The 9,723-nt window shown below is 51.9% G+C and overlaps 1 protein-coding gene across 2 annotated transcripts in view; it reads left to right on the top strand.

Moving 5' to 3' along the window:
- Positions 1–9,723, top strand: part of Acot11 (acyl-CoA thioesterase 11) — a 57,689-nt gene that overhangs the window by 37,227 nt on the left and 10,739 nt on the right. For both annotated transcript variants that reach the window (XM_021160095.2, XM_021160094.2), the window contains exons 4-10: positions 1,859–1,919; positions 2,628–2,726; positions 3,071–3,206; positions 4,882–5,035; positions 6,464–6,583; positions 8,952–9,096; positions 9,580–9,635. In XM_021160095.2, coding sequence (XP_021015754.1) covers positions 1,859–1,919; positions 2,628–2,726; positions 3,071–3,206; positions 4,882–5,035; positions 6,464–6,583; positions 8,952–9,096; positions 9,580–9,635 — 771 coding nt within the window. The remainder of the gene's footprint in view (positions 1–1,858; positions 1,920–2,627; positions 2,727–3,070; positions 3,207–4,881; positions 5,036–6,463; positions 6,584–8,951; positions 9,097–9,579; positions 9,636–9,723) is intronic.

The raw sequence follows: 9,723 nt of genomic DNA, 5'->3' as shown, positions 1-9,723 counted from the left end.
CATCCACTTCTGTGTTTGCTAGGCCCCGGTATAGTCTCACAAGAGACAGCTATATCTGGGTCCTTTCAGCAAAATCTTGCTAGTGTATGCAATGGTGTCAGCGTTTACCTATCTCTTTTAAAGCATTTTATTAATTTTATGTGTGTGAGTGTTTTGCCTGTGCACCACGTATGTAGCGTTCATAGAGGCCAGAAGAGGGCTTCGGATCCCCTGGAACTGGAGTTACGGATGGTTATAAGTTGCCACGTGGCCCAATGCTCTTAACCACAGAGCCATCTCTCCAGCCCTCTTTCCTAACTTTTGATCATGAAAACTTTCCAACGCATGGAAGTGTAGGACATGTCACTGATGGCTGGATCTGATAGCTTTTGCTTTGCTGATTCGCTTTATATCTATACAGGAATAAATTCATGTAAAAATACAGTGTACAGAAGGCAGTTCTCTGCCCGAGTGTCAGTATTGCTGAAAACATGAGCAGAGATGACCTGTCCAGCATTGAGAGCAGAAGTCACTCATCCAGCCCCTGCACTGACTAGTCAAGGGTCAGGTTGAATCACCCTACCTCTCACTGGGCTGTCTCCATACATTCTACAAGGACACAGACTCAGAGGTGAGGTGACTTGCCCCAAGTCACCAATTTGTGGTGTGACAGTTGAAGCAGAGCATGACAAACCTAGTCTTGTGTGGCCACACTTGGGCCTTGTGACTGGCATGCCCCTTGGAATGGACCTTTCCAAGCTTTGGCCACAGGCAGTGCACTCTGCGTGTTCACGAGCCACAGTGCAGAGGGGGTAAAGGACTTCCTGAGGTCATAGAGATTGAACTCGGCAAGGTTTCTAGCCTTTTGCCCTCCTCACCCCGCCAGCCCATCAGCTGGACACACTCTGGGCACAGGGCAAGCTAGGTGGCTCCCAGGAGATTTGGATGTGGGAAGCATTCCCAGAAGGACAGGCTGCACCTAGGAAGAACTGGGCTGGTTGGGTCAACACAGATCATTTAGAATCCTTGCCCTGCTGCGAGTTAGTTGGGTGACCTTGGACAAATGCTTAGCCTCTCTGATGTTCACTCCCCTGTAAACCTGTCTCCAGGTTTGTTTTGAGATTCAAATGTAGAAATGCACACTAGCACTTTTAAATGTCCCATATCCATGCCCACTCCTCTATCCAGCCATTGGCACTTGGCAAGCATTTGTCAAATGTGGATGGATGGCTTCCATTAGTCACTGTTTATGGAGGTCTCACCCTGCCTCATGTGCTTGGTGTGTTGAGGACCAAAGCACACACTCGCTGGGCTGTGCTAGGACTCACAGTCGAGCCTGTAGCCACACACCCTGCACAGGCTCTGGCTTTTGTGAGCCACAGAAATGAATCAGAAGAAGCGAGAACAAAAGCCAGGGGCTTTGGCAGTGCAGTTTAAAGACTCAGGAGGCAGAGGTCATACTCCAGGGGGAGTGCTGGAGGGCGAGCTCTGGACACTGGGGGATAGGAGGCTGCCCCCAGGAGGGAGCTGTAGAGCAAAAAGAGGGCTCTAGCTTCTAGGCTGGGGGTGGATGTGTAAATTAGCTGCTTATGGAAGCTCTGATTTTCCATCTATGGGACGAGTGCTCATGTTGTATGCTGGCTTGGTGACACTGCAGTTGTGTGACTATGTTCTGGGAGTCTTGAAGTACTCTTGCCAGTCCTCCTCCTCTGAGGTGTGGACATCTGAGGTGCCCGTCTCTCCCTTGGTCCCTCGCTGAGGTGTGGGGGTCTGAGGTGCCTGTCTCTCCTTTGGTCCCTCGCTGAGGTGTGGGCGTCTGAGGTGCCTGTCTCTCCTTTGGTCCCTCTGGAAGGCTTACCTCTTGCTTTCCTCTCCTCAGTGTCGGCCAAGTGGTGAATATCAAGGCCAAGGTGAACCGGGCCTTCTACTCCAGCATGGAGGTGTGTGTGGCTGGCCCTGCCTGTGGGTGGGGTGGCCTTCCTGTTCCACTCTGTCTTTCGGGATATAAGCCCAAGCCCCCTCACACTGTAGGACTCTGACTAGAGTTCCAAGATAGCTGGCTGGGATAGGAGGACCCTAAGGCCTTCCTTGCTAATATCCCATAGAACAGGAGGGAACATGGAGGCCTGGATGGCCTCTGTTTCCACATCTGTACAATGGGCCCATGGTTCCTGTACTCGGAGGACTGAAGGTTGGCTTTGGGATCTACTAAGGACTTCATTTCTTCTCCTGGGCTTTATTTAGGTTCTGCAACTTAGTGAGCCATTGATTCCTGAGAGCCACAGAGGCTGGGCTAACAGTCCTGACTATGCTTCTGGGCAGTACACAAATGCACCCCACAGATCTGATCTTTCAGTAGCAGGAGTAGACATTTGAACCTTTTGAGTAATTCCTCGAGAGCAGCTGTGGCCACTCCCATTCTATAGATGAGGAAACAGATCCAGATGAGGGAGGTGAGTTGCCCAAGGTTTCCCAGGGAACCAGAGGTGGAGGCAGAACCAGCTCTAGGTACCTGGTGTCCCATACCTGGTAGGTGATGTAGAGACTCCAGAGGTCCAGCCTGGGTGGCTCTTCAGCCTCCCTAAAGCTACAAGCCTTGAGTCACGTCTTCCTGTCCTCCCTCCTCCCACACCCTTCTCCTTCTGCAGGTGGGAATCCAGGTGGTCTCTGAGGATCTGTGCTCTGAGAAGCAGTGGAGTGTCTGCAAGGCCTTGGCCACCTTCGTGGCCCACCGGGAGCTCTCCAAGGTAGACTGCTGTCCCAGCTGCTCTGCCCCACTCACATTACCCGGAGAGGGACCCTCTGGGAGCCCACCCAGGTGCCTGCGCCTTTCCCCATCTCTTCCTGCACATTTAAATGTCTTCAGATTACTAAACAGACCCCTCTATATTCTGGGCCTCTGCCCAAGAAGGGATCTTGGGGGACATTTAGAGAGGACTATGCCCTGTCGGGTTACAATGGAGGCTGGGTGGGCACAGAGAGGCGAGCTCCCTGGAGCTCCTCTTCCACAGCAGCCCAGGCCCATCAGGGACCAGCAGCAGGCCACTGTGCTGTTTCCGGGAACTTGTGCACCTTGTCTCCCGGCCAATAGGTGAAGCTGAAGCAGGTCATCCCATTGACCGAGGAGGAGAAGACGGAGCATGCGGTGGCAGCTGAGCGCCGGCGTATGCGACTGGTCTATGCAGACACCATCAAAGATCTCCTAACCCACTGTGCCATCCAGGATGGTATGTGCACAAGGGGGGCAGCCAGGTTATGCAGGAGGGAAGCTGGTGCCCTCACACCCACTTCGAATGGAAGGAGAAAGGAGTCATACTATGGACCTCTGTCCCTGTATAAAAAGCAAGTCTCCTTTCAGTCTCCCCCACCCCCCTGAGCTCAGGCCATCATCTCCCCAGAGGCAAAGGCTGCTACCGGGTTTCCAATATTATTCTAGAGGTTCTTTCTGTAGATTTAAGCAAAGTGTGTGTTATTTAGTTCCCTGGTTTTTCCCTGAAGGGAACACATAGGCCATATTGTTCTGTATCTTGATCTTGATTTTTGCCCCCTCTTGATGGTTGGTCTCTTGTTGATGCTGGATGACCTGTCTGCCTTGGACTGTGGGATTTTGGCACGTAGTGAGGTGAGGAAGGTGTTCTACAGAGAATGAAGGCCCCCCCCGGGGGGGGGGTAGGGACAGGGACCCTGGGGTTCTTGGTCCATGTCCGTGTTCTTATGTGAGGTCTTTCTTGACATTGAAATTGAAGGAGCCAATTTTCAGACAAATAAAAAGAAATTCAGCTGAGCAAGGTGACACTCCCCAGCAACCTTAGCACTCTGGAGGCTGAGGCAGGAGGATTATGAGGTAGAGGCCAGCCTTGATTACATATGAAGTTCACAGCCACCCTGGGATACATAGTGAGATCCTGTCTCAAAACAAAGAAAAACTGTTGTTGGCTGGGCACGGTGGAGCACACCAGCCGTTCCAGCAGTGACATAGGAGGCTGAGGCGGGAAGATCAGGAGTTCAAGACCATCCTGAGCCCTGGTGCTGGACTTAGGGGATGGCTGGAGGGAGCCCAGCTCTTCCAGTCAGTTCCATGGATCTGTCCATTCCATCATAGCCCTCTCAAATCCCTCCTGTGCAGACAGCCTCTTCCTGGCATGCTGGCCTCAGACTAATGCTTCTGCCCAGTGCATGTGTCCTCCCCCAGCTTAGCCAGCACCTACTGCAGACTTGGGCTTATTATCAATATCAGCTTCTGCTCCCCTGTCCTACCTGTCCTGGGACATCTTATGGGTCCCTTCACCTGAGTGAATGCCATTTTTCTGCCCGAGTGCCCTGTGGAGGACTTTCTTAGGATTCTGGAGACACATGACAAGCAGTTGGGCATCATGTCGGCAACAGCTTCCTGGACCTCTGAGGCCATGCTTGCTCTGGCCTTTCTTACCCTGGGTATCCGAATGCCACTTCTGCCAGGAACAGGGACCAGTCAGGGTAGCGGGCAGCAAGGTCTGTCCTGAAAGTGTAGCCACTGGCTATGAGCTGAGCATACTACAGCCACAACCATCCCTCGTGGACACCCAGTCCTGGGTGGCTGGGGCTGACACTTGCTCCTTACAGATGGGAGTCTGAGAGCCAGTGGTTGGTTTGATGTATCCAGTGTCATACAGCCTGTGTTTGGTGGATCAGGGTTGGCTCAGGCTTGCTTGTCTCACAGCTGTGTTGTCTGTTGCCTTGTGGCAGGTGTATGTCCTTCCTCCCATGTCTCCCATTCTTTACCCAGGGCCAGTCTAGGCCTTGTGATCACTTGGTGGTAGTTAATTAACGTTTCAGGGTATGGAGGGTGTCATTGTCCCAGGGCTTCCATGCACAGTATATTCTTAGGGATCCTCTCACCTGCTTGCTTTCCTCCCTGGCCAGATCTGGACAAGGACTGCAGCAATATGGTGCCAGCCGAGAAGACCCGAGTGGAGAGTGTGGAGCTGGTGCTGCCTCCTCACGCCAATCATCAGGGCAATACCTTCGGGGGCCAGATCATGGCCTGGATGGAGAATGTGGCCACCATTGCAGCCAGGTGAGACACCACTGCAGCCGGGTGAGACAGCCTCTGCTTGCCGTCTCTCCTCTGTTTCCTTGGCAAGAGAGAGCCTTGCTGGTGTCAGCACTCAGAGCTCCAGCAGCTTGGGTGCTCTGCTAGGAGAACCCTGGATTTCCACACCTCTGGGGCCAGAGAGGAGTCATTTCTGTGAGCTCGCCATGCTTCCTTTTTCTACTCATCCATTACCACATTCCTTGTAGCCTCTGGGAGTCTCCACTGCAGTCTGACCCTGAAGCCTCCCCTTGATCAGCCTTTACCTGAACTCCCTTAGTAATTGCTCTTTCAAGCTCTCTTCCTCCTCAACTTTCCTAGCCCCTGATTTTGCTCCTGGTGTGACCTCCCATGGATCAGCATACTGCCCAGCACCACCACAAAGCCACCTCGGACTGATGCCTCTTTCTAGTGGCAAAAATAAGTTCTACTTCCTCCTAGAGCTCCTGGGTAGGATGTGTGTGGTTGCTGGTACTTGAGATGTCAGGGATTTAAAAAAAAAAAAAAAAAGGTTAACCAGGCAGTGGGGGCGCACGCTTTTAATCCCAGCACTCAGGAGGCAGAGGCAGGTGGATCTCTGAGTTCCAGGCTTGGAGGCCAGCCTGGTCTACAGAGAGAATTCTAGGACAGCCAGGGCTTCACAGACCAGCTGTTCGTACTGGACACCTTGTGCCTCATGGTTGCCCTTGCTGTTCTTCCACCACACCATAACCCGCTCCACTAGGTCAGTTTTCATTCTTAGGGCCCAGCCCAGGCCCCTCACCCCTGAGGTTAAGCTGGAGGTAGTGTCCACGCAGTAACATTGTGAAGCCTGGCATGTGAGTGTGGGGGGACCTGAGGAGGTCCAGGACCTGAATAATCAGGGAAAGCTTCCTGGTGGAGGAGGGCCTCATCAGGGCCACCAGGGACAAGAAGCTTTGTGGAGGGATGGGCTTTAAGGTTTCAGGGGACATAGATACCAAGACAAGAATGCCAAGAGAAGGGCTGGAGAGATGGCTCAGTGGTTAAGAGCATTGACTGCTTTTCCAGAGGTCCTGAGTTCAAATCCCCAGAAACCACATGGTGGCTCACAACCATCTGTAATGAGATCTGACTTCTGGTACATAGTGTACTTAGATATAATAATAAGTAAATCTTTTTTTAAATAAGTTTTAAAAAAAAGAATGCCAAGAGAAGGAGGGGAAGGGTTTGCTTTAGGTAATTCTCTACACTTGCTTTCTTCTGGCCTCAAATTCAGCTCCTCTCTGGCTATGCACAGTATGCTAAGCTGGAGACAGCTTTAGTACTATGCGTTGAGCAGGATCATCCCAGGGCTGGGCCAGAGATGGGTTACGGGCTTGGTACTAGAGAGCGCTGGCTCAACCACCTTAGACAGTACCAGCCATTTCCTCTGTCTCCTGCTCTTCCCTGCAGCCGGCTCTGTCACGCCCACCCTACGCTCAAGGCCATCGAGATGTTCCATTTCCGAGGCCCGTCTCAGGTGGGGGACCGTCTGGTGCTCAAGGCCATCGTGAATAACGCCTTTAAGCACAGGTGAGGGGTCTTGATGGGTGGGACTGGGCCACCGAGGATTGAGGGTTCTTCCTGATCTTCGAAATCACCTAATGCATACCTGCCTTTCCCCGGCCGATGAGGTCTGAATTACTGGGTTGTTTACGTGGCCCAAGTTTAGCTAGTGCTCTGTCTTCTGGCATGTTCTATGACTCCCACTATTGTCCAGTGGTGGGCCTGGGGTCTTCTTTGAGTTTACTGTCGGTGCTGTGCCTCCCACTGACCTGTGCTTGCGTGCTCTGTCTCTCCCTGCTTGGCTGCAGGACTGAGCTCTGGGGTTGCAGAGGTCTCAGGGCTTCTTCTGTTTCTCAGATCCTTTCTCACCCATGTCCTAAAACAGGTCATTCTACTATCTCACCTTGGAATGGGTTCTGAGCTATCCTCACCACAGCTGGTTTTAGCTAAGGGCTGTTTCTGAGAACTTAGTGTGCTCATTTATGATTAGGGCAATCTGGAGCTGGACAGCCTGGGTTCAAGTTTGGCTTCACTTCTCACAGACTGTGTGTCTTTGAGCAAGTTACTTAATGTCTCTGAGCATCCCTTTGTTCGTTCGTTTGTTTGTTTGTTTAATGTATGTGAGTACACTGTTGCTGTCTTCAGACACACTAGAAGAGGGCATCAGATCCCACTACAGATGCGTATGAGCCAGCGTGTGGTTGCTGGGAATTGAACTCAGGACCTCTGGAAGAGCAGTCAGTGCTCTTAACTGCTGAGCCATCTCTCCAGCCCCTGCACCTTTCTTTAGCATATAAAATGCTCATGCAGCCCTCTCGAGAAAGGCAAAGAGACTGTCCAGTCAGGGTCTGTGGCTGTACGGTGGAGCTTCTTGCTACGGCTGCTGCTGTTTACAACCCCACCAGCCCACTTCCTGCCTCTCTCAGGACCCTCCCAGCCTTGGTTCTCCTTAGCTTCTCTTCCTGCCTCATTCTGAGGCTTGGCGTGTGGTTCCCTGTTCCTCTTAGGCCCACCTCTTGCAGCGAGCGGTAAGACTCCCTGGCTTTGCCTATGTTGGACAAATGCTCTACATATCCTTGGCCCCTTTTCTAGCTTTTAGTATGTTTTCTCTTTGTAAAAGTTGTATGTGTGCCTGGTGGTGGTGGAACACACCTCTATTAGCTCTGAAGGCAGAGAAGCAGACAAACCTCTACGTTTGAGACCAGCCTGGTTTACAGAGAGACAGTCCAAGGATAGTCAGGGACACGGAGAAACCCTATCCGAGAAAAAAAAAATGTGTCCACTGGGCATGGTGGCTCACACCTTTAATCCCATCACTCTGGAGGCAGAGGCAGCAGGATCTCTGAATTCAAGGCTAGTGAGGTAGAGTTCCAGGACAGCCAGAGTTATATAGTGAGACCCTGTCTCACAAAACAAAACAACAACAGAATGATGTGTATGTGTATGGGTGTTTGTGTAGGTGTTCATGCATGTGTAGGCGTCTGGAAGCTGGGGGTAGGTAACTATTCTCGGGCACCGTCCACCGTAGTTTGTGGCAGTTTTCTCATCGGCCTGGAGCCTGCTGCAGTTAGGCCGACTGCCAGCAGGCCCCATCGATGCTCCATTCTCTGTGATCCCAGGGCTGGGACTCTAAGTATGAGCTGCCATGCTTGGCTTTTAGGTGGTTCTCGGGATTGAACTTGGGTCCTTCTACTTGTACTTTACGAGCTGAGCAATCTCCTCAGCCCCTGATGATGATGATAACTATAATTATAATGATAATAATTATTATTATTTTGAATTTTGAGATGGAATTTTACTCTGATACTCAGTCTTCAACTTATGTCAATACCCCTGTCTCAGTATCGCTAGTGCTGAGATTACTAAGCATATGTCAGTATGCCTGGCTTTCTTTGTGATTTCCCATGGCTTAACTTTAAAAAACAATTACATTTATATTTATTTACTGTATATGTGGTGTGTGTGTTGGGGCGGGGGCAGAGTGTGACCACCTACTTTTAGGATAGGTCTCTGGGATCAAACTCAGGTTGTCAGACTTGGCGGCAAGTGCCTTTCCTGCTGAGCCATCTTGCCTAACCCCTGATGACCTTTGGGCATCTTCGCTTTCTTGCTTTGTTGACTTTCTCGGCTGTTAGCTGGAAGCCTGGCTTGGCGGGTTCATCTCTCACTGTGTTGCACACTCTACGTGCTCTGTGAGATTACTGAAGGGGACAGATATGGTTCTGGCCATTTGGGTCCAGTTGTTGGAAGAACTGCAGGAGAGTGTGTGCACACTCTGTACACCTGCCTACCTGTGTGTGTACTTGTGCGTGAGTGTGTGAGTGTGTGTGATGTGGAAGGGCATGGCTTGGGGGAAGGTCTGTGGAGCCTGACTCCCTCTTTCATTTGACCTTAGCATGGAGGTGGGTGTATGTGTGGAGGCTTACCGCCAGGAGGCTGAGACCCAGCGCCGGCACATCAACAGCGCCTTCATGACCTTTGTGGTCCTGGACAAAGATGACCAGCCTCAGAAGCTGCCCTGGATTCGTCCCCAGCCTGGAGTGAGTATCTTACCCCTAAGTTTCCTCATCGTGTGACAGTCCCACCCCCAGTTCTTCACTGAGATACAACCAGATCAGAGTGTTCTGGTTTTACCCAGGGATTCCCCTATGAAGCTGGGTACCCCCTCTGCCTGCCAGAACTGGAACATACGCACCATGGGGGCTGGCTGATGTTAGGGGTTCATGGACCTGAACAGCCTGTATGATTGAAGAGACCCTTAGTTTGGCCACCATAGGCTGGTTGGGCCTCACCCTTGCCTTATTCTTGGACTTCTATCTCTGAGGCTCCGTGCAGAGCTAAGTTACAGCTTAGGGGCCCTGGGGCTTTCTCAGTAAGGGTGTTTTGACACTTGCTGCCCTAGCAAGAGCTAAGCTTGTCTTAAGGACTGCAAGGTCCTCTGGCCCCAGGGGACAGGGATGGCAGAGCTCTGGGTCAGCTGGTCATCCCATCTGTACCACAACATGTCCCTGCTTCCATCCTAGGAGGGTGAACGGCGATACCGAGAAGCCAGCGCCAGGAAGAAGATCCGCCTGGACAGGTGGGCGGGGCTGGGCAGTGGGAGGGACGTGCTTCAGGGCTGCTCTCCACCTGCTGGCCCTGAGACAGTCTTCAGGAATCCTCCTGGA

This window comes from Mus caroli, chromosome 4 (assembly GCF_900094665.2).
Source record: "Mus caroli chromosome 4, CAROLI_EIJ_v1.1, whole genome shotgun sequence".
In the NCBI taxonomy this organism is placed as follows: Eukaryota; Metazoa; Chordata; class Mammalia; order Rodentia; family Muridae; genus Mus; species Mus caroli.
Note: the sequence above shows the minus strand (reverse complement) of the source record. Positions and strands in the feature narration are given on the sequence as shown.